General features: G+C 53.8%; 1 protein-coding gene across 3 annotated transcripts in view; it reads right to left on the bottom strand.

The window, feature by feature from the left end:
• The window catches only part of LOC142912569 (coxsackievirus and adenovirus receptor homolog), a 71,249-nt gene that overhangs the window by 9,603 nt on the left and 38,359 nt on the right, over positions 1–23,287 (bottom strand). For all 3 annotated transcript variants that reach the window (XM_076060694.1, XM_076060696.1, XM_076060697.1), the window contains one exon: positions 3,021–3,134. In XM_076060694.1, the coding sequence (XP_075916809.1) occupies positions 3,021–3,134 (114 nt within the window). The remainder of the gene's footprint in view (positions 1–3,020; positions 3,135–23,287) is intronic.

Genomic DNA, 23,287 nt, shown 5'->3' with positions numbered 1-23,287 from the left:
CCTGAAGCTTAGTGCGGAGCGACAGACCAGGTAGCTTCCACACAGCGTTACGCAACCGATGAAAAGATATTGCCGCTCGACTGATTCGGAGTGAGACCTCTGCTGTTAAACTGGAGCCAGTCATAAGCACACTGCCCAGGTATGGGAAACTCTCCACTCTCTCCACAACTGCCCCATCACCGATTGGGAGTTGTGGGGGTGGAGTGTCCGATGGTACAAAATACCCAGGCAGGTGCTTAGTTTTGGTGGGGCTGATGGTAAGGCCCCACCTCTTAGTGGCACGCTCCAGTCTCAGCAGCAGCGTCTCCAACTCCTCCTCTGACTGAGCAGCTATTACCAAGTCATCAGCATACATAACGTGGTTGAGCAATAGGGAGCCATCCCTTGACCGCACCCGGGCATCGATTAGCCTCCCATTATATCTGTACCATATGGAGATTCCCCCGGTACAGCTATTGAAGGCTTCACGAACTACGTGGTCAAAATAGATGTTAAATAATGTGGGAGCCAGAGGACATCCCTGTCGCACCCCAAGGTGTACAGGGAATGGCTCTGACTCCCGGCCACGTAGTTTTACCCGGGCCCGCTCACCATCATGAAGGTCCTTAATGATCGTGAGCAGAGGGTCAGGTACTCCAAAAGCACGAAGAACGACCCAGAGCCCAGGCCTACTGATGGTATCATAGGCCTTGACCAGGTCAATAAAGCAGAGATGTAGGTCTTGTTGGAATTCCCTACACCTCTGCTGTAGCAGACGGACAGAAAATATGGCATCTGTGCAGGACCGCCCTTTCCTGCAACCGCATTGGGGCTCCGCAAGCCTCTCCTCAGCGTGCCTGGCAAGGCGATGCTGAATAATCCTTGTCAGGACCTTTCCCGGCACACTGAGGAGTGAGATGCCCCTGTAGTTGTTACAGTCTGTGCGGTCCCCCTTCTTAAAAAGGGGGACCACCTGGGCATCCTTCCAATCCTGCGGAACCCGTCCAGTGGTCCAGACTGTTGTTATGATGTCATATAGGGCAGTCTGTGCACAAACGCCACCCTCCCTCAGCATTTCGCTTGGGAGATCATCTCTGCCCGCTGCCTTTCCTGGTCTCAGACTCCGGATCGCCTTCAATACTTCCTCAGCAGATGGCGCCTCAGCCAGCCACTCACAGGGGGTGACTTCATCCAATATTTGAGGCACCGCAGCCTCAGCAGGGTCATCCTCACTTTGTGCCACGATGTTTTCCTGGCTGAGGGATTTTCCCTCCCCCAGGACCTCACAGAAATGCTCAGCAAATCTGCGAACCTGTTCCTGGGGGTCGGAAATTGGATCACCGTTTTTTCCCCTAATGATGGTAATAGGTGTGGCGCTGCAGGTTACTTTTTTGATGGAGTTAAATAGAGATTTGTGATCACGGGCCACTGAGGCAGACTCCATCTCCTCAGCAACCCGCGACCACCACCCATCCTTGCAGCGCCTCACGGCTCTCCGAACCTCCGAGCGAAGGCTGCGGTAAGCCTCCTCATTCTCTGACTTGGGATTCTGTAGCCGATGACAGTGGGCCTGTCGCTTTTTCTCAACCATCGTGAACAACTCCTCTGTCATCCAGGGTGTCTGGGGAGGTCTGGACCGCGTACCCAAAGCAGCCATTGCAGCTGCATGAGTCACAGTCCTAAACCTTACCCTCGACATCAGGAGGAGTCGGGGACGATGCCAATCCCAGCCGCAAGCGATGATGAAATTCTCGCTTGCAACTTTCATCAGATAACTGAGACCAGGCCACGTTAGGTTGGAATGGGGTCCTGGGTGTACACCCACCACCGGAGTGGAAGAATGGCAGGCGCATCTTACAGATGACTAGTCGATGGTCAGAGGGCAGATCAGCTCCACGGTAGGTCCTGGTGTCAAGGACATGGGCTCGCATTCGCTGGTCCGTCACTATGTAGTCCAGCAGATGTTCTTGCTTGGACCCGGCATGCATCCATGATGTTGTGTGGATGCGCCGATGCCGGAACAGCGTGTTGGTAATTACAAGCCCATGGGCTGCACAAAAATCTAGCAGCCTCCTACCGTTGTTATTGAGCTGATCTGGCCCATGCCCTCCAATCACTCCAGACCAGGTGCCAGTATCATGACCAACTCGGGCATTGAAGTCACCCAACATGATGACTCTATCCCGAGGGGCCACTTTAGCCAGCACCTGTGACAGGTCATAGAAGGCATCTGACTCATCGGCTTTGCCTGCATCCCTCCACGGATGTTCATCTTCGGTGGGGGCATAAGTAACCACGACCACCATTCCTCGCCTCCGGTTGATGGGAAGGCGAGCCCAAAGTAGCCTGGGGCTTACAGCTTCCCACACCTCACCGCCACGCTCCCACGCCCCCTTCATTCTTTTGTTCAAAAGAAGACCCACACCCTGTTGTTTGGCAGTCTGCTGCCCCGAGTAGAGGACTGTCCACCCCTCATGGTGGCAGGAGCCAGAGCCGGTCCACCGGACCTCCTGAATGCCGCATAGATCCAGGCGGTACCGGTCCAGCTCCCGACAGAGGAGTGGCAGCCTCTCCTCTGCAGTGAGCGTTCGAACATTCCACGCGGCCAACCGTAGTGGCTTTTCGTTGTTTCTGGAGTAGCCCCGAGGGTAGGTATTCAATCTCCTGGCTCCGCCAATTGGGGTTTGGCCAGGAGACGTCATAGACGCCTGGCCCCCCGGGGCCTCCGGCACAAGCTTAGTTGTTACATATTTCAGTTTAATTCGTAGTTTCGTGGTAATTAATTGAAGGTGGAGGGGTTAACCGGCCCCTCGCACCCGTCCAGAGCCCCCGTTTAGCCCCTGTGGTGGACGCATATGCCATGAGGGGAGGAGCCAATCAAGATTGGATCTCCCCCCACAGCGCTGTCCACGACAGAGTTTCCCGTCCGGCACCGCGAGGAGGTAGGGGGTTGTTTTGCCACGTACACACACACGCACACACACACACACACACGCACACACACGCGTGGCGCCCGCGTGCGTAGCGAGAGGCAGACTCACGGCTCACGAGCGAGAGGGTCACGACGCACGACCGCCAGCCCACGCGGTTGCTGGCGTTGCACCGATAGGTCTCCGCGTGGCTCTCGCTCGCGTTGCTGATGCGCAGCGTTCCTCCTGCGTGCCGCACCAAGCGGGGAGAATCAACAAGCGGAGAGCTCACTCCTGTGGGTCTGTGTGTGGTGAGTCTGTGGGTCTGTGTGTGGTGAGTCTGTGGGTCTCTGTGTGGTGAGTCTGTGGGTCTCTGTGTGGTGAGTCTGTGGGTCTCTGTGTGGTGAGTCTGTGGGTCTCTGTGTGGTGAGTCTATGGGTCTCTGTGTGTGGTGAGTCTATGGGTCTCTGTGTGGTAAGTCTATGGGTCTCTGTGTGGTGAGTCTGTGGGTCTCTGTGTGGTGAGTCTGTGGGCCTCTGTGTGGTGAGTCTATGGGTCTCTGTGTGGTGAGTCTGTGGGTCTCTGTGTGTGGTGAGTCTATGGGTCTCTGTGTGGTGAGTCTGTGGGTCTCTGTGTGGTGAGTCTGTGGGTCTCTGTGTGGTGAGTCTGTGGGTCTCTGTGTGGTGAGTCTATGGGTCTCTGTGTGTGGTGAGTCTATGGGTCTCTGTGTGGTGAGTCTGTGGGTCTCTGTGTGGTGAGTCTGTGGGTCTCTGTGTGGTGAGTCTGTGGGGTCTCTGTGTGTGGTGAGTCTGTGGGTCTGTGTGTGGTGAGTCTGTGGGTCTCTGTGTGATGAGTCTGTGGGTCTCTGTGTGTGGTGAGTCTGTGGGTCTCTGTGTGGTGAGTCTGTGGGTCTCTGTGTGGTGAGTCTGTGGGTCTCTGTGTGGTGAGTCTGTGGGTCTCTGTGTGTGGTGAGTCTGTGGGTCTCTGTGTGGTGAGTCTGTGGGCCTCTGTGTGGTGAGTCTGTGGGTCTATGTGTGTGGTGAGTTTGTGAGTCTCTGTGTGGTGAGTCTATGAGTCTCTGTGTGGTGAGTCTGTGGGTCTCTGTGTGGTGAGTCTATGGGTCTCTGTGTGGTGAGTCTGTGGGTCTCTGTGTGGTGAGTCTGTGGGTCTCTGTGTGGTGAGTCTGTGGGTCTCTGTGTGTGGTGAGTCTGTGGGTCTCTGTGTGGTGAGTCTGTGGGCCTCTGTGTGGTGAGTCTGTGGGTCTATGTGTGTGGTGAGTTTGTGAGTCTCTGTGTGGTGAGTCTATGAGTCTCTGTGTGGTGAGTCTGTGGGTCTCTGTGTGGTGAGTCTATGGGTCTCTGTGTGGTGAGTCTGTGGGTGTCTGTGTGGTGAGTCTGTGGGTCTCTGTGTGTGGTGAGTCTGTGGGTCTCTGTGTGTGATGAGTCTATGGGTCTCTGTGTGGTGAGTCTATGGGTCTCTGTGTGGTGAGTCTGTGGGTCTCTGTGTGTGGTGAGTTTGTGAGTCTATGTGTGGTGAGTCTGTGGGTCTCTGTGTGGTGAGTCTATGAGTCTCTGTGTGGTGAGTCTGTGGGTCTCTGTGTGGTGAGTCTATGGCTCTCTGTGTGGTGAGTCTGTGGGTGTCTGTGTGGTGAGTCTGTGGGTCTCTGTGTGTGGTGAGTCTGTGGGTCTCTGTGTGTGATGAGTCTATGGGTCTCTGTGTGGTGAGTCTATGGGTCTCTGTGTGGTGAGTCTGTGGGTCTCTGTGTGTGGTGAGTCTGTGGGTCTCTGTGTGGTGAGTCTATGGGTCTCTGTGTGGTGAGTCTGTGGGTCTCTGTGTGTGGTGAGTCTGTGGGTCTCTCTGTGAGTGAGTCTATGGGTCTCTGTGTGGTGAGTCTGTGGGTGTCTGTGTGGTGAGTCTGTGGGTCTCTGTGTGTGGTGAGTCTGTGGGTCTCTGTGTGTGATGAGTCTATGGGTCTCTGTGTGGTGAGTCTATGGGTCTCTGTGTGGTGAGTCTGTGGGTCTCTGTGTGTGGTGAGTCTGTGGGTCTCTGTGTGGTGAGTCTATGGGTCTCTGTGTGTTGAGTCTGTGGGTCTCTGTGTGTGGTGAGTCTGTGGGTCTCTGTGTGAGTGAGTCTGTGGGTCTCTGTGTGTGGTGAGTCTGTGGGTCTCTGTGTGGTGAGTCTGTGGGTCTCTTTGTGAGTCTATGGGTCTCTGTGTGCGGTGAGTCTGTGGGTCTCTGTGTGGTGAGTCTGTGGGTCTCTGTGTGGTGAGTCTATGGGTCTCTGTGTGTGGTGAGTCTATGGGTCTCTGTGTGGTGAGTCTGTGGGTCTCTGTGTGGTGAGTCTGTGGGTCTCTGGGTGGTGAGTCTGTGGGTCTCTGTGTGTGGTGAGTCTGTGGGTCTGTGTGTGGTGAGTCTGTGGGTCGCTGTGTGTGGTGATTCTATGGGTCTCTGTGTGGTGAGTCTGTGGGTCTCTGTGTGGTGAGTCTGTGGGTCTCTGTGTGGTGAGTCTGTGGGTCTCTGTGTGGTGAGTCTATGGGTCTCTGTGTGTGGTGAGTCTATGGGTCTCTGTGTGGTGAGTCTGTGGGTCTCTGTGTGGTGAGTCTGTGGGTCTCTGTGTGGTGAGTCTGTGGGTCTCTGTGTGTGGTGAGTCTGTGGGTCTGTGTGTGGTGAGTCTGTGGGTCTCTGTGTGATGAGTCTGTGGGTCTCTGTGTGTGGTGAGTCTGTGGGTCTCTGTGTGGTGAGTCTGTGAGTCTCTGTGTGGTGAGTCTGTGGGTCTCTGTGTGGTGAGTCTGTGGGTCTCTGTGTGTGGTGAGTCTGTGGGTCTCTGTGTGGTGAGTCTGTGGGCCTCTGTGTGGTGAGTCTGTGGGTCTATGTGTGTGGTGAGTTTGTGAGTCTCTGTGTGGTGAGTCTATGAGTCTCTGTGTGGTGAGTCTGTGGGTCTCTGTGTGGTGAGTCTATGGGTCTCTGTGTGGTGAGTCTGTGGGTGTCTGTGTGGTGAGTCTGTGGGTCTCTGTGTGTGGTGAGTCTGTGGGTCTCTGTGTGTGATGAGTCTATGGGTCTCTGTGTGGTGAGTCTATGGGTCTCTGTGTGGTGTGTCTGTGGGTCTCTGTGTGTGGTGAGTTTGTGAGTCTATGTGTGGTGAGTCTGTGGGTCTCTGTGTGGTGAGTCTATGAGTCTCTGTGTGGTGAGTCTGTGGGTCTCTGTGTGGTGAGTCTATGGCTCTCTGTGTGGTGAGTCTGTGGGTGTCTGTGTGGTGAGTCTGTGGGTCTCTGTGTGTGGTGAGTCTGTGGGTCTCTGTGTGTGATGAGTCTATGGGTCTCTGTGTGGTGAGTCTATGGGTCTCTGTGTGGTGAGTCTGTGGGTCTCTGTGTGTGGTGAGTCTGTGGGTCTCTGTGTGGTGAGTCTATGGGTCTCTGTGTGGTGAGTCTGTGGGCCTCTGTGTGTGGTGAGTCTGTGGGACTCTCTGTGAGTGAGTCTATGGGTCTCTGTGTGGTGAGTCTGTGGGTGTCTGTGTGGTGAGTCTGTGGGTCTCTGTGTGTGGTGAGTCTGTGGGTCTCTGTGTGTGATGAGTCTATGGGTCTCTGTGTGGTGAGTCTATGGGTCTCTGTGTGGTGAGTCTGTGGGTCTCTGTGTGTGGTGAGTCTGTGGGTCTCTGTGTGGTGAGTCTATGGGTCTCTGTGTGTTGAGTCTGTGGGTCTCTGTGTGTGGTGAGTCTGTGGGTCTCTGTGTGAGTGAGTCTGTGGGTCTCTGTGTGTGGTGAGTCTGTGGGTCTCTGTGTGGTGAGTCTGTGGGTCTCTTTGTGAGTCTATGGGTCTCTGTGTGCGGTGAGTCTGTGGGTCTCTGTGTGGTGAGTCTGTGGGTCTCTGTGTGGTGAGTCTATGGGTCTCTGTGTGTGGTGAGTCTATGGGTCTCTGTGTGGTGAGTCTGTGGGTCTCTGTGTGGTGAGTCTGTGGGTCTCTGGGTGGTGAGTCTGTGGGTCTCTGTGTGTGGTGAGTCTGTGGGTCTGTGTGTGGTGAGTCTGTGGGTCGCTGTGTGTGGTGATTCTATGGGTCTCTGTGTGGTGAGTCTGTGGGTCTCTGTGTGGTGAGTCTGTGGGTCTCTGTGTGGTGAGTCTGTGGGTCTCTGTGTGGTGAGTCTATGGGTCTCTGTGTGTGGTGAGTCTATGGGTCTCTGTGTGGTGAGTCTGTGGGTCTCTGTGTGGTGAGTCTGTGGGTCTCTGTGTGGTGAGTCTGTGGGTCTCTGTGTGTGGTGAGTCTGTGGGTCTGTGTGTGGTGAGTCTGTGGGTCTCTGTGTGATGAGTCTGTGGGTCTCTGTGTGTGGTGAGTCTGTGGGTCTCTGTGTGGTGAGTCTGTGGGTCTCTGTGTGGTGAGTCTGTGGGTCTCTGTGTGGTGAGTCTGTGGGTCTCTGTGTGTGGTGAGTCTGTGGGTCTCTGTGTGGTGAGTCTGTGGGCCTCTGTGTGGTGAGTCTGTGGGTCTATGTGTGTGGTGAGTTTGTGAGTCTCTGTGTGGTGAGTCTATGAGTCTCTGTGTGGTGAGTCTGTGGGTCTCTGTGTGGTGAGTCTATGGGTCTCTGTGTGGTGAGTCTGTGGGTGTCTGTGTGGTGAGTCTGTGGGTCTCTGTGTGTGGTGAGTCTGTGGGTCTCTGTGTGTGATGAGTCTATGGGTCTCTGTGTGGTGAGTCTATGGGTCTCTGTGTGGTGAGTCTGTGGGTCTCTGTGTGTGGTGAGTTTGTGAGTCTATGTGTGGTGAGTCTGTGGGTCTCTGTGTGGTGAGTCTATGAGTCTCTGTGTGGTGAGTCTGTGGGTCTCTGTGTGGTGAGTCTATGGCTCTCTGTGTGGTGAGTCTGTGGGTGTCTGTGTGGTGAGTCTGTGGGTCTCTGTGTGTGGTGAGTCTGTGGGTCTCTGTGTGTGATGAGTCTATGGGTCTCTGTGTGGTGAGTCTATGGGTCTCTGTGTGGTGAGTCTGTGGGTCTCTGTGTGTGGTGAGTCTGTGGGTCTCTGTGTGGTGAGTCTATGGGTCTCTGTGTGGTGAGTCTGTGGGCCTCTGTGTGTGGTGAGTCTGTGGGTCTCTCTGTGAGTGAGTCTATGGGTCTCTGTGTGGTGAGTCTGTGGGTGTCTGTGTGGTGAGTCTGTGGGTCTCTGTGTGTGGTGAGTCTGTGGGTCTCTGTGTGTGATGAGTCTATGGGTCTCTGTGTGGTGAGTCTATGGGTCTCTGTGTGGTGAGTCTGTGGGTCTCTGTGTGTGGTGAGTCTGTGGGTCTCTGTGTGGTGAGTCTATGGGTCTCTGTGTGTTGAGTCTGTGGGTCTCTGTGTGTGGTGAGTCTGTGGGTCTCTGTGTGAGTGAGTCTGTGGGTCTCTGTGTGTGGTGAGTCTGTGGGTCTCTGTGTGGTGAGTCTGTGGGTCTCTTTGTGAGTCTATGGGTCTCTGTGTGCGGTGAGTCTGTGGGTCTCTGTGTGGTGAGTCTGTGGGTCTCTGTGTGGTGAGTCTATGGGTCTCTGTGTGTGGTGAGTCTATGGGTCTCTGTGTGGTGAGTCTGTGGGTCTCTGTGTGGTGAGTCTGTGGGTCTCTGGGTGGTGAGTCTGTGGGTCTCTGTGTGTGGTGAGTCTGTGGGTCTGTGTGTGGTGAGTCTGTGGGTCGCTGTGTGTGGTGATTCTATGGGTCTCTGTGTGGTGAGTCTGTGGGTCTCTGTGTGGTGATTCTGTGGGTCTCTGTGTGGTGAGTCTGTGGGTCTCTGTGTGATGAGTCTGTGGGTCTCTGTGTGTGGTGAGTCTGTGGGTCTCTGTGTAGTGAGTCTGTGGGTCTCTGTGTGGTGAGTCTGTGGGTCTCTGTGTGGTGAGTCTGTGGGTCTCTGTGTGTGGTGAGTCTGTGGGTCTCTGTGTGGTGAGTCTGTGGGTCTCTGTGTGGTGAGTCTGTGGGTCTCTGTGTGTGGTGAGTTTGTGAGTCTCTGTGTGGTGAGTCTATGAGTCTCTGTGTGGTGAGTCTGTGGGTGTCTGTGTGGTGAGTCTGTGGGTCTCTGTGTGTGGTGAGTATGTTGGTCTCTGTGTGTGATGAGTCTATGGGTCTCTGTGTGGTGAGTCTATGGGTCTCTGTGTGGTGAGTCTGTGGGTCTCTGTGTGTGATGAGTCTGTGGGTCTCTGTGTGGTGAGTCTATGGGTCTCTGTGTGGTGAGTCTGTGGGTCTCTGTGTGTGGTGAGTCTGTGGGTCTCTGTGGGAGTGAGTCTGTGGGTCTCTGTGTGTGGTGAGTCTGTGGGTCTCTGTGTGGTGAGTCTGTGGGTCTCTTTGTGAGTCTATGGGTCTCTGTGTGTGGTGAGTCTGTGGGTCTCTGTGTGATGATTCTATGGGTCTCTGTGTGGTGAGTCTGTGGGTCTCTGTGTGTGGTGAGTTTGTGAGTCTCTGTGTGGTGAGTCTGTGGGTCTCTGTGTGGTGAGTCTATGAGTCTCTGTGTGGTGAGTCTGTGGGTGTCTGTGTGGTGAGTCTGTGGGTCTCTGTGTGTGGTGAGTCTGTTGGTCTCTGTGTGTGATGAGTCTATGGGTCTCTGTGTGGTGAGTCTATGGGTCTCTGTGTGGTGAGTCTGTGGGTCTCTGTGTGTGGTGAGTCTGTGGGTCTCTGTGTGGTGAGTCTATGGGTCTCTGTGTGGTGAGTCTGTGGGTCTCTGTGTGTGGTGAGTCTGTGGGTCTCTGTGGGAGTGAGTCTGTGGGTCTCTGTGTGTGGTGAGTCTGTGGGTCGCTGTGTGGTGAGTCTGTGGGTCACTTTGTGAGTCTATGGGTCTCTGTGTGTGGTGAGTCTGTGGGTCTCTGTGTGGTGAGTCTGTGGGTCTCTGTGTGATGATTCTATGGGTCTCTGTGTGGTGAGTCTGTGGGTCTCTGTGTGGTGAGTCTATGGGTCTCTGTGTGGTGAGTCTACGGGTCTCTGTGTGTGGTGAGTCTGTGGGTCTCTGTGTGGTGAGTCTATGGGTCTCTGTGTGGTGAGTCTATGGGTCTCTGTGTGGTGAGTCTATGGGTCTCTGTGTGGTGAGTCTATGGGTCTCTGTGTGTGGTGAGTTTATGGGTCTCTGTGTGTGGTGAGTCTGTGGGTCTCTGTGTGGTGAGTCTGTGGGTCTCTGTGTGGTGAGTCTGTGGGTCTCTGTGTGGTGAGTCTGTGGGTCTCTGTGTGTGGTGAGTCTGTGGGTCTCTGTGTGGTGAGTCTGTGGGCCTCTGTGTGGTGAGTCTGTGGGTCTATGTGTGTGGTGAGTTTGTGAGTGTCTGTGTGGTGAGTCTATGAGTCTCTGTGTGGTGAGTCTGTGGGTCTCTGTGTGGTGAGTCTATGGGTCTCTGTGTGGTGAGTCTGTGGGTGTCTGTGTGGTGAGTCTGTGGGTCTCTGTGTGTGGTGAGTCTGTGGGTCTCTGTGTGTGATGAGTCTATGGGTCTCTGTGTGGTGAGTCTATGGGTCTCTGTGTGGTGAGTCTGTGGGTCTCTGTGTGTGGTGAGTTTGTGAGTCTATGTGTGGTGAGTCTGTGGGTCTCTGTGTGGTGAGTCTATGAGTCTCTGTGTGGTGAGTCTGTGGGTCTCTGTGTGGTGAGTCTATGGGTCTCTGTGTGGTGAGTCTGTGGGTGTCTGTGTGGTGAGTCTGTGGGTCTCTGTGTGTGGTGAGTCTGTGGGTCTCTGTGTGTGATGAGTCTATGGGTCTCTGTGTGGTGAGTCTATGGGTCTCTGTGTGGTGAGTCTGTGGGTCTCTGTGTGTGGTGAGTCTGTGGGTCTCTGTGTGGTGAGTCTATGGGTCTCTGTGTGGTGAGTCTGTGGGTCTCTGTGTGTGGTGAGTCTGTGGGTCTCTCTGTGAGTGAGTCTATGGGTCTCTGTGTGGTGAGTCTGTGGGTGTCTGTGTGGTGAGTCTGTGGGTCTCTGTGTGTGGTGAGTCTGTGGGTCTCTGTGTGTGATGAGTCTATGGGTCTCTGTGTGGTGAGTCTATGGGTCTCTGTGTGGTGAGTCTGTGGGTCTCTGTGTGTGGTGAGTCTGTGGGTCTCTGTGTGGTGAGTCTATGGTTCTCTGTGTGTTGAGTCTGTGGGTCTCTGTGTGTGGTGAGTCTGTGGGTCTCTGTGTGAGTGAGTCTGTGGGTCTCTGTGTGTGGTGAGTCTGTGGGTCTCTGTGTGGTGAGTCTGTGGGTCTCTTTGTGAGTCTATGGGTCTCTGTGTGTGGTGAGTCTGTGGGTCTCTGTGTGGTGAGTCTGTGGGTCTCTGTGTGGTGAGTCTATGGGTCTCTGTGTGTGGTGAGTCTATGGGTCTCTGTGTGGTGAGTCTGTGGGTCTCTGTGTGGTGAGTCTGTGGGTCTCTGGGTGGTGAGTCTGTGGGTCTCTGTGTGTGGTGAGTCTGTGGGTCTGTGTGTGGTGAGTCTGTGGGTCGCTGTGTGTGGTGAGTCTATGGGTCTCTGTGTGGTGAGTCTGTGGGTCTCTGTGTGGTGATTCTGTGGGTCTCTGTGTGTGGTGAGTCTGTGGGTCTCTGTGTGATGAGTCTGTGGGTCTCTGTGTGTGGTGAGTCTGTGGGTCTCTGTGTAGTGAGTCTGTGGGTCTCTGTGTGGTGAGTCTGTGGGTCTCTGTGTGGTGAGTCTGTGGGTCTCTGTGTGTGGTGAGTCTGTGGGTCTCTGTGTGGTGAGTCTGTGGGTCTCTGTGTGGTGAGTCTGTGGGTCTCTGTGTGTGGTGAGTTTGTGAGTCTCTGTGTGGTGAGTCTGTGGGTCTCTGTGTGGTGAGTCTATGAGTCTCTGTGTGGTGAGTCTGTGGGTGTCTGTGTGGTGAGTCTGTGGGTCTCTGTGTGTGGTGAGTATGTTGGTCTCTGTGTGTGATGAGTCTATGGGTCTCTGTGTGGTGAGTCTATGGGTCTCTGTGTGGTGAGTCTGTGGGTCTCTGTGTGTGATGAGTCTGTGGGTCTCTGTGTGGTGAGTCTATGGGTCTCTGTGTGGTGAGTCTGTGGGTCTCTGTGTGTGGTGAGTCTGTGGGTCTCTGTGGGAGTGAGTCTGTGGGTCTCTGTGTGTGGTGAGTCTGTGGGTCTCTGTGTGGTGAGTCTGTGGGTCTCTTTGTGAGTCTATGGGTCTCTGTGTGTGGTGAGTCTGTGGGTCTCTGTGTGATGATTCTATGGGTCTCTGTGTGGTGAGTCTGTGGGTCTCTGTGTGTGGTGAGTTTGTGAGTCTCTGTGTGGTGAGTCTGTGGGTCTCTGTGTGGTGAGTCTATGAGTCTCTGTGTGGTGAGTCTGTGGGTGTCTGTGTGGTGAGTCTGTGGGTCTCTGTGTGTGGTGAGTCTGTTGGTCTATGTGCGTGATGAGTCTATGGGTCTCTGTGTGGTGAGTCTATGGGTCTCTGTGTGGTGAATCTGTGGGTCTCTGTGTGTGGTGAGTCTGTGGGTCTCTGTGTGGTGAGTCTATGGGTCTCTGTGTGGTGAGTCTGTGGGTCTCTGTGTGTGGTGAGTCTGTGGGTCTCTGTGGGAGTGAGTCTGTGGGTCTCTGTGTGTGGTGAGTCTGTGGGTCTCTGTGTGGTGAGTCTGTGGGTCTCTTTATGAGTCTATGGGTCTCTGTGTGTGGTGAGTCTGTGGGTCTCTGTGTGGTGAGTCTGTGGGTCTCCGTGTGATGATTCTATGGGTCTCTGTGTGGTGAGTCTGTGGGTCTCTGTGTGGTGAGTCTATGGGTCTCTGTGTGGTGAGTCTACGGGTCTCTGTGTGTGGTGAGTCTGTGGGTCTCTGTGTGGTGAGTCTGTGGGTCTCTGTGTGGTGAGTCTATGGGTCTCTGTGTGGTGAGTCTATGGGTCTCTGTGTGGTGAGTCTATGGGTCTCTGTGTGGTGAGTCTATGGGTCTCTGTGTGTGGTGAGTTTATGGGTCTCTGTGTGTGGTGAGTCTATGGGTCTCTGTGTGTGGTGAGTCTGTGGGTCTCTGTGTGGTGAGTCTGTGGGTCTCTGTGTGGTGAGTCTGTGGGTCTCTGTATGGTGAGTCTATGGGTCTCTATGTGTGGTGAGTCTATGGGTCTCTGTGTGATGAGTCTATGGGTCTCTGTGTGGTGAGTCTATGGGTCTCTGTGTGGTGAGTCTGTGGGTCTCTGTGTGTGGTGAGTCTGTGGGTCTCTGTGTGGTGAGTCTATGGGTCTCTGTGTGGTGAGTCTGTGGGTCTCTGTGTGGTGAGTCTATGGGTCTCTGTGTGGTGAGTCTATGGGTCTCTGTGTGGTGAGTCTATGGGTCTCTGTGTGGTGAGTCTATAAGTATCTGTGTGTGCTGAGTCTATGAGTCTCTGTGTGGTGATGAGTCTATGAGTCTCTGTGTGCTGATTCTATGAGTCTCTGTGTGTGGTGAGTCTATGGGTCTCTGTGTGTGGTAAGTCTATGGGTCTCTGTGTGTGGTGAGACTATGGGTCTCTGTGTGTGGTGAGTCTATGGGTCTCTGTGTGTCGTGAGTCTATGCGTCTCTGTGTGTGGTGAGTCTATGGGTCTCTGTGTGTGGTGAGTCTATGGGTCTCTGTGTGTGGTGAGTCTATGGGTCTCTGTGTGTGGTGAGTCTATGGGTCTCTGTGTGTGGTGAGTCTATGAGTCTCTGTGTGTGGTGAGTCTGTGGGTCTCTGTGTGTGGTGAGTCTATGGGTCTCTGTGTGTGGTGAGTCTATGTGTCTCTGTGTGTGGTGAGTCTATGGGTCTCTGTGTGTGGTAAGTCTATGGGTATCTGTGTGTGGTGAGACTATGGGTCTCTGTGTGTGGTGAGTCTATGGGTCTCTGTGTGTGGTGAGTCTATGGGTCTCTGTGTGTGGTGAGTCTATGGGTCTCTGTGTGTGGTGAGTCTATGGGTCTCTGTGTGTGGTGAGTCTATGGGTCTCTGTGTGTGGTGAGTCTATGGGTCTCTGTGTGTGGTGAGTCTATGAGTCTCTGTGTGTGGTGAGTCTGTGGGTCTCTGTGTGTGGTGAGTCTATGGGTTTCTGTGTGTGGTGAGTCTATGGGTCTCTGTGTGTGGTGAGTCTATGGGTCTCTGTGTGGTGAGTCTGTGGGACTCTCTGTGTGGTGAGTCTGTGGGTCTCTTTGTGAGTCTATGGGTGTCTGTGTGTGGAGAGTCTGTGGGTCTCTGTGTGGTGAGTCTGTGGGTCTCTGTGTGGTGAGTCTATGGGTCTCTGTGTGGTGAGTCTGTGGGTCTCTGTGTGGTGAGTCTGTGGGTCTCTGTGTGGTGAGTCTGTGGGTCTCTGTGTGTGGTGAGTCTGTGGGTCTGTGTGTGGTGAGTCTGTGGGTCTGTGTGTGGTGAGTCTGTGGGTCTCTGTGTGTGGTGAGTCTATGGGTCTCTGTGTGGTAAGTCTGTGGGTCTCTGTGTGGTGAGTCTGTGGGTCTCTGTGTGGTGAGTCTGTGGGTCTCTGTGTGGTGAGTCTGTGGGTCTCTGTGTGTGGTGAGTCTGTTGGTCTCTGTGTGTGATGAGTCTATGGGTCTCTGTGTGGTGAGTCTATGGGTCTCTGTGTGGTGAGTCTGTGGGTCTCTGTGTGTGGTGAGTCTGTGGGTCTCTGTGTGGTGAGTCTATGGGTCTCTGTGTGGTGAGTCTGTGGGTCTCTGTGTGTGGTGAGTCTGTGGGTCTCTGTGTGAGTGAGTCTGTGGGTCTCTGTGTGGTGAGTCTGTGGGTCTCTGTGTGTGGTGAGTCTGTGGGTCTCTGTGTGGTGAGTCTGTGGGTCTCTGTGTGGTGAGTCTGTGGGTCTCTGTGTGTGGTGAGTTTGTGAGTCTCTGTGTGGTGAGTCTGTGGGTCTCTGTGTGGTGAGTCTATGAGTCTCTGTGTGGTGAGTCTGTGGGTGTCTGTGTGGTGAGTCTGTGGGTCTCTGTGTGTGGTGAGTATGTTGGTCTCTGTGTGTGATGAGTCTATGGGTCTCTGTGTGGTGAGTCTATGGGTCTCTGTGTGGTGAGTCTGTGGGTCTCTGTGTGTGATGAGTCTGTGGGTCTCTGTGTGGTGAGTCTATGGGTCTCTGTGTGGTGAGTCTGTGGGTCTCTGTGTGTGGTGAGTCTGTGGGTCTCTGTGGGAGTGAGTCTGTGGGTCTCTGTGTGTGGTGAGTCTGTGGGTCTCTGTGTGGTGAGTCTGTGGGTCTCTTTGTGAGTCTATGGGTCTCCGTGTGTGGTGAGTCTGTGGGTCTCTGTGTGATGATTCTATGGGTCTCTGTGTGGTGAGTCTGTGGGTCTCTGTGTGTGGTGAGTTTGTGAGTCTCTGTGTGGTGAGTCTGTGGGTCTCTGTGTGGTGAGTCTATGAGTCTCTGTGTGGTGAGTCTGTGGGTGTCTGTGTGGTGAGTCTGTGGGTCTCTGTGTGTGGTGAGTCTGTTGGTCTCTGTGTGTGATGAGTCTATGGGTCTCTGTGTGGTGAGTCTATGGGTCTCTGTGTGGTGAGTCTGTGGGTCTCTGTGTGTGGTGAGTCTGTGGGTCTCTGTGTGGTGAGTCTATGGGTCTCTGTGTGGTGAGTCTGTGGGTCTCTGTGTGTGGTGAGTCTGTGGGTCTCTGTGGGAGTGAGTCTGTGGGTCTCTGTGTGTGGTGAGTCTGTGGGTCTCTGCGTGGTGAGTCTGTGGGTCTCTTTGTGAGTCTATGGGTCTCTGTGTGTGGTGAGTCTGTGGGTCTCTGTGTGGTGAGTCTGTGGGTCTCTGTGTGATGATTCTATGGGTCTCTGTGTGTGGTGAGTTTATGGGTCTCTGTGTGTGGTGAGTCTATGGGTCTCTGTGTGTGGTGAGTCTGTGGGTCTCTGTGTGATGAGTCTGTGGGTCTCTGTGTGTGGTGAGTCTGTGGGTCTCTGTGTAGTGAGTCTGTGGGTCTCTGTGTGGTGAGTCTGTGGGTCTCTGTGTGGTGAGTCTGTGGGTCTCTGTGTGTGGTGAGTCTGTGGGTCTCTGTGTGGTGAGTCTGTGGGTCTCTGTGTGGTGAGTCTGTGGGTCTCTGTGTGTGGTGAGTTTGTGAGTCTCTGTGTGGTGAGTCTGTGGGTCTCTGTGTGGTGAGTCTATGAGTCTCTGTGTGGTGAGTCTGTGGGTGTCTGTGTGGTGAGTCTGTGGGTCTCTGTGTGTGGTGAGTATGTTGGTCTCTGTGTGTGATGAGTCTATGGGTCTCTGTGTGGTGAGTCTATGGGTCTCTGTGTGGTGAGTCTGTGGGTCTCTGTGTGTGATGAGTCTGTGGGTCTCTGTGTGGTGAGTCTATGGGTCTCTGTGTGGTGAGTCTGTGGGTCTCTGTGTGTGGTGAGTCTGTGGGTCTCTGTGGGAGTGAGTCTGTGGGTCTCTGTGTGTGGTGAGTCTGTGGGTCTCTGTGTGGTGAGTCTGTGGGTCTCTTTGTGAGTCTATGGGTCTCCGTGTGTGGTGAGTCTGTGGGTCTCTGTGTGATGATTATATGGGTCTCTGTGTGGTGAGTCTGTGGGTCTCTGTGTGTGGTGAGTTTGTGAGTCTCTGTGTGGTGAGTCTGTTGGTCTCTGTGTGGTGAGTCTATGAGTCTCTGTGTGGTGAGTCTGTGGGTGTCTGTGTGGTGAGTCTGTGGGTCTCTGTGTGTGGTGAGTCTGTTGGTCTCTGTGTGTGATGAGTCTATGGGTCTCTGTGTGGTGAGTCTATGGGTCTCTGTGTGGTGAGTCTGTGGGTCTCTGTGTGTGGTGAGTCTGTGGGTCTCTGTGTGGTGAGTCTATGGGTCTCTGTGTGGTGAGTCTGTGGGTCTCTGTGTGTGGTGAGTCTGTGGGTCTCTGTGGGAGTGAGTCTGTGGGTCTCTGTGTGTGGTGAGTCTGTGGGTCTCTGTGTGGTGAGTCTGTGGGTCTCTTTGTGAGTCTATGGGTCTCTGTGTGTGGTGAGTCTGTGGGTCTCTGTGTGGTGAGTCTGTGGGTCTCTGTGTGATGATTCTATGCGTCTCTGTGTGGTGAGTCTGTGGGTCTCTGTGTGGTGAGTCTATGGGTCTCTGTGTGGTGAGTCTACGGGTCTCTGTGTGTGGTGAGTCTGTGGGTCTCTGTGTGGTGAGTCTGTGGGTCTCTGTGTGGTGAGTCTATGGGTCTCTGTGTGGTGAGTCTATGGGTCTCTGTGTGGTGAGTCTATGGGTCTCTGTGTGGTGAGTCTATGGGTCTCTGTGTGTGGTGAGTTTATGGGTCTCTGTGTGTGGTGAGTCTATGGGTCTCTGTGTGTGGTGAGTCTGTGGGTCTCTGTGTGGTGAGTCTGTGGGTCTCTGTGTGGTGAGTCTGTGGGTCTCTGTATGGTGAGTCTATGGGTCTCTATGTGTGGTGAGTCTATGGGTCTCTGTGTGATGAGTCTATGGGTCTCTGTGTGGTGAGTCTATGGGTCTCTGTGTGGTGAGTCTGTGGGTCTCTGTGTGTGGTGAGTCTGTGGGTCTCTGTGTGGTGAGTCTATGGGTCTCTGTGTGGTGAGTCTGTGGGTCTCTGTGTGGTGAGTCTATGGGTCTCTGTGTGGTGAGTCTATGGGTCTCTGTGTGGTGAGTCTATGGGTCTCTGTGTGGTGAGTCTATAAGTATCTGTGTGTGCTGAGTCTATGAGTCTCTGTGTGGTGATGAGTCTATGAGTCTCTGTGTGCTGATTCTATGAGTCTCTGTGTGTGGTGAGTCTATGGGTCTCTGTGTGTGGTAAGTCTATGGGTCTCTGTGTGTGGTGAGACTATGGGTCTCTGTGTGTGGTGAGTCTATGGGTCTCTGTGTGTCGTGAGTCTATGCGTCTCTGTGTGTGGTGAGTCTATGGGTCTCTGTGTGTGGTGAGTCTATGGGTCTCTGTGTGTGGTGAGTCTATGGGTCTCTGTGTGTGGTGAGTCTATGGGTCTCTGTGTGTGGTGAGTCTATGAGTCTCTGTGTGTGGTGAGTCTGTGGGTCTCTGTGTGTGGTGAGTCTATGGGTCTCTGTGTGTGGTGAGTCTATGTGTCTCTGTGTGTGGTGAGTCTATGGGTCTCTGTGTGTGGTAAGTCTATGGGTATCTGTGTGTGGTGAGACTATGGGTCTCTGTGTGTGGTGAGTCTATGGGTCTCTGTGTGTGGTGAGTCTATGGGTCTCTGTGTGTGGTGAGTCTATGGGTCTCTGTGTGTGGTGAGTCTATGGGTCTCTGTGTGTGGTGAGTCTATGGGTCTCTGTGTGTGGTGAGTCTATGGGTCTCTGTGTGTGGTGAGTCTATGAGTCTCTGTGTGTGGTGAGTCTGTGGGTCTCTGTGTGTGGTGAGTCTATGGGTTTCTGTGTGTGGTGAGTCTATGGGTCTCTGTGTGTGGTGAGTCTATGGGTCTCTGTGTGGTGAGTCTGTGGGACTCTCTGTGTGGTGAGTCTGTGGGTCTCTTTGTGAGTCTATGGGTGTCTGTGTGTGGAGAGTCTGTGGGTCTCTGTGTGGTGAGTCTGTGGGTCTCTGTGTGGTGAGTCTATGGGTCTCTGTGTGGTGAGTCTGTGGGTCTCTGTGTGGTGAGTCTGTGGGTCTCTGTGTGGTGAGTCTGTGGGTCTCTGTGTGTGGTGAGTCTGTGGGTCTGTGTGTGGTGAGTCTGTGGGTCTGTGTGTGGTGAGTCTGTGGGTCTCTGTGTGTGGTGAGTCTATGGGTCTCTGTGTGGTAAGTCTGTGGGTCTCTGTGTGGTGAGTCTGTGGGTCTCTGTGTGGTGAGTCTGTGGGTCTCTGTGTGGTGAGTCTGTGGGTCTCTGTGTGTGGTGAGTCTGTTGGTCTCTGTGTGTGATGAGTCTATGGGTCTCTGTGTGGTGAGTCTATGGGTCTCTGTGTGGTGAGTCTGTGGGTCTCTGTGTGTGGTGAGTCTGTGGGTCTCTGTGTGGTGAGTCTATGGGTCTCTGTGTGGTGAGTCTGTGGGTCTCTGTGTGTGGTGAGTCTGTGGGTCTCTGTGTGAGTGAGTCTGTGGGTCTCTGTGTGGTGAGTCTGTGGGTCTCTGTGTGTGGTGAGTCTGTGGGTCTCTCTGTGGTGAGTCTGTGGGTCTCTGTGTGGTGAGTCTGTGGGTCTCTGTGTGTGGTGAGTTTGTGAGTCTCTGTGTGGTGAGTCTGTGGGTCTCTGTGTGGTGAGTCTATGAGTCTCTGTGTGGTGAGTCTGTGGGTGTCTGTGTGGTGAGTCTGTGGGTCTCTGTGTGTGGTGAGTATGTTGGTCTCTGTGTGTGATGAGTCTATGGGTCTCTGTGTGGTGAGTCTATGGGTCTCTGTGTGGTGAGTCTGTGGGTCTCTGTGTGTGATGAGTCTGTGGGTCTCTGTGTGGTGAGTCTATGGGTCTCTGTGTGGTGAGTCTGTGGGTCTCTGTGTGTGGTGAGTCTGTGGGTCTCTGTGGGAGTGAGTCTGTGGGTCTCTGTGTGTGGTGAGTCTGTGGGTCTCTGTGTGGTGAGTCTGTGGGTCTCTTTGTGAGTCTATGGGTCTCCGTGTGTGGTGAGTCTGTGGGTCTCTGTGTGATGATTCTATGGGTCTCTGTGTGGTGAGTCTGTGGGTCTCTGTGTGTGGTGAGTTTGTGAGTCTCTGTGTGGTGAGTCTGTGGGTCTCTGTGTGGTGAGTCTATGAGTCTCTGTGTGGTGAGTCTGTGGGTGTCTGTGTGGTGAGTCTGTGGGTCTCTGTGTGTGGTGAGTCTGTTGGTCTCTGTGTGTGATGAGTCTATGGGTCTCTGTGTGGTGAGTCTATGGGTCTCTGTGTGGTGAGTCTGTGGGTCTCTGTGTGTGGTGAGTCTGTGGGTCTCTGTGTGGTGAGTCTATGGGTCTCTGTGTGGTGAGTCTGTGGGTCTCTGTGTGTGGTGAGTCTGTGGGTCTCTGTGGGAGTGAGTCTGTGGGTCTCTGTGTGTGGTGAGTCTGTGGGTCTCTGCGTGGTGAGTCTGTGGGTCTCTTTGTGAGTCTATGGGTCTCTGTGTGTGGTGAGTCTGTGGGTCTCTGTGTGGTGAGTCTGTGGGTCTCTGTGTGATGATTCTATGGGTCTCTGTGTGTGGTGAGTTTATGGGTCTCTGTGTGTGGTGAGTCTATGGGTCTCTGTGTGTGGTGAGTCTGTGGGTCTCTGTGTGATGAGTCTGTGGGTCTCTGTGTGTGGTGAGTCTGTGGGTCTCTGTGTAGTGAGTCTGTGGGTCTCTGTGTGGTGAGTCTGTGGGTCTCTGTGTGGTGAGTCTGTGGGTCTCTGTGTGTGGTGAGTCTGTGGGTCTCTGTGTGGTGAGTCTGTGGGTCTCTGTGTGGTGAGTCTGTGGGTCTCTGTGTGTGGTGAGTTTGTGAGTCTCTGTGTGGTGAGTCTGTGGGTCTCTGTGTGGTGAGTCTATGAGTCTCTGTGTGGTGAGTCTGTGGGTGTCTGTGTGGTGAGTCTGTGGGTCTCTGTGTGTGGTGAGTATGTTGGTCTCTGTGTGTGATGAGTCTATGGGTCTCTGTGTGGTGAGTCTATGGGTCTCTGTGTGGTGAGTCTGTGGGTCTCTGTGTGTGATGAGTCTGTGGGTCTCTGTGTGGTGAGTCTATGGGTCTCTGTGTGGTGAGTCTGTGGGTCTCTGTGTGTGGTGAGTCTGTGGGTCTCTGTGGGAGTGAGTCTGTGGGTCTCTGTGTGTGGTGAGTCTGTGGGTCTCTGTGTGGTGAGTCTGTGGGTCTCTTTGTGAGTCTATGGGTCTCCGTGTGTGGTGAGTCTGTGGGTCTCTGTGTGATGATTATATGGGTCTCTGTGTGGTGAGTCTGTGGGTCTCTGTGTGTGGTGAGTTTGTGAGTCTCTGTGTGGTGAGTCTGTTGGTCTCTGTGTGGTGAGTCTATGAGTCTCTGTGTGGTGAGTCTGTGGGTGTCTGTGTGGTGAGTCTGTGGGTCTCTGTGTGTGGTGAGTCTGTTGGTCTCTGTGTGTGATGAGTCTATGGGTCTCTGTGTGGTGAGTCTATGGGTCTCTGTGTGGTGAGTCTGTGGGTCTCTGTGTGTGGTGAGTCTGTGGGTCTCTGTGTGGTGAGTCTATGGGTCTCTGTGTGGTGAGTCTGTGGGTCTCTGTGTGTGGTGAGTCTGTGGGTCTCTGTGGGAGTGAGTCTGTGGGTCTCTGTGTGTGGTGAGTCTGTGGGTCTCTGTGTGGTGAGTCTGTGGGTCTCTTTGTGAGTCTATGGGTCTCTGTGTGTGGTGAGTCTGTGGGTCTCTGTGTGGTGAGTCTGTGGGTCTCTGTGTGATGATTCTATGCGTCTCTGTGTGGTGAGTCTGTGGGTCTCTGTGTGGTGAGTCTATGGGTCTCTGTGTGGTGAGTCTACGGGTCTCTGTGTGTGGTGAGTCTGTGGGTCTCTGTGTGGTGAGTCTGTGGGTCTCTGTGTGGTGAGTCTATGGGTCTCTGTGTGGTGAGTCTATGGGTCTCTGTGTGGTGAGTCTATGGGTCTCTGTGTGGTGAGTCTATGGGTCTCTGTGTGTGGTGAGTTTATGGGTCTCTGTGTGTGGTGAGTCTATGGGTCTCTGTGTGTGGTGAGTCTGTGGGTCTCTGTGTGGTGAGTCTGTGGGTCTCTGTGTGGTGAGTCTGTGGGTCTCTGTATGGTGAGTCTATGGGTCTCTATGTGTGGTGAGTCTATGGGTCTCTGTGTGATGAGTCTATGGGTCTCTGTGTGGTGAGTCTATGGGTCTCTGTGTGGTGAGTCTGTGGGTCTCTGTGTGTGGTGAGTCTGTGGGTCTCTGTGTGGTGAGTCTATGGGTCTCTGTGTGGTGAGTCTGTGGGTCTCTGTGTGGTGAGTCTATGGGTCTCTGTGTGGTGAGTCTATGGGTCTCTGTGTGGTGAGTCTATGGGTCTCTGTGTGGTGAGTCTATAAGTATATGTGTGTGCTGAGTCTATGAGTCTCTGTGTGGTGATGAGTCTATGAGTCTCTGTGTGCTGATTCTATGAGTCTCTGTGTGTGGTGAGTCTATGGGTCTCTGTGTGTGGTAAGTCTATGGGTCTCTGTGTGTGGTGAGACTATGGGTCTCTGTGTGTGGTGAGTCTATGGGTCTCTGTGTGTCGTGAGTCTATGCGTCTCTGTGTGTGGTGAGTCTATGGGTCTCTGTGTGTGGTGAGTCTATGGGTCTCTGTGTGTGGTGAGTCTATGGGTCTCTGTGTGTGGTGAGTCTATGGGTCTCTGTGTGTGGTGAGTCTATGAGTCTCTGTGTGTGGTGAGTCTGTGGGTCTCTGTGTGTGGTGAGTCTATGGGTCTCTGTGTGTGGTGAGTCTATGGGTCTCTGTGTGTGGTGAGTCTATGGGTCTCTGTGTGTGGTAAGTCTATGGGTATCTGTGTGTGGTGAGACTATGGGTCTCTGTGTGTGGTGAGTTTATGGGTCTCTGTGTGTGGTGAGTCTATGGGTCTCTGTGTGTGGTGAGTCTATGGGTCTCTGTGTGTGGTGAGTCTATGGGTCTCTGTGTGTGGTGAGTCTATGGGTCTCTGTGTGTGGTGAGTCTATGGGTCTCTGTGTGTGGTGAGTCTATGAGTCTCTGTGTGTGGTGAGTCTGTGGGTCTCTGTGTGTGGTGAGTCTATGGGTCTCTGTGTGTGGTGAGTCTATGGGTCTGTGTGTGTGGTGAGTCTATGGGTCTCTGTGTGGTGAGTCTGTGGGACTCTCTGTGTGGTGAGTCTGTGGGTCTCTTTGTGAGTCTATGGGTCTCTGTGTGTGGAGAGTCTGTGGGTCTCTGTGTGGTGAGTCTGTGGGTCTCTGTGTGGTGAGTCTATGGGTCTCTGTGTGGTGAGTCTGTGGGTCTCTGTGTGGTGAGTCTGTGGGTCTCTGTGTGTGGTGAGTCTGTGGGTCTCTGTGTGGTGAGTCTATGGGTCTCTGTGTGGTGAGTCTGTGGGTCTCTGTGTGGTGAGTCTATGGGTCTCTGTGTGGTGAGTCTATGGGTCTCTGTGTGGTGAGTCTATGGGTCTCTGTGTGGTGAGTCTACGGGTCTCTGTGTGTGGTGAGTCTGTGGGTCTCTGTGTGGTGAGTCTGTGGGTCTCTGTGTGGTGAGTCTATGGGTCTCTGTGTGGTGAGTCTATGGGTCTCTGTGTGGTGAGTCTATGGGTCTCTGTGTGGTGAGTCTATGGGTCTCTGTGTGTGGTGAGTTTATGGGTCTCTGTGTGTGGTGAGTCTATGGGTCTCTGTGTGTGGTGAGTCTGTGGGTCTCTGTGTGGTGAGTCTGTGGGTCTCTGTGTGGTGAGTCTGTGGGTCTCTGTATGGTGAGTCTATGGGTCTCTATGTGTGGTGAGTCTATGGGTCTCTGTGTGATGAGTCTATGGGTCTCTGTGTGGTGAGTCTATGGGTCTCTGTGTGGTGAGTCTGTGGGTCTCTGTGTGTGGTGAGTCTGTGGGTCTCTGTGTGGTGAGTCTATGGGTCTCTGTGTGGTGAGTCTGTGGGTCTCTGTGTGGTGAGTCTATGGGTCTCTGTGTGGTGAGTCTATGGGTCTCTGTGTGGTGAGTCTATGGGTCTCTGTGTGGTGAGTCTATAAGTATATGTGTGTGCTGAGTCTATGAGTCTCTGTGTGGTGATGAGTCTATGAGTCTCTGTGTGCTGATTCTATGAGTCTCTGTGTGTGGTGAGTCTATGGGTCTCTGTGTGTGGTAAGTCTATGGGT

The sequence above is a fragment of the Petromyzon marinus genome, unplaced genomic scaffold (assembly GCF_048934315.1).
Source record: "Petromyzon marinus isolate PM22_M1 ecotype Great Lakes invasive population unplaced genomic scaffold, UKy_Petmar_22M1.pri1.0 PM_G_Scaffold_21, whole genome shotgun sequence".
NCBI lineage: Eukaryota > Metazoa > Chordata > Hyperoartia > Petromyzontiformes > Petromyzontidae > Petromyzon > Petromyzon marinus.
Note: the sequence above shows the minus strand (reverse complement) of the source record. Positions and strands in the feature narration are given on the sequence as shown.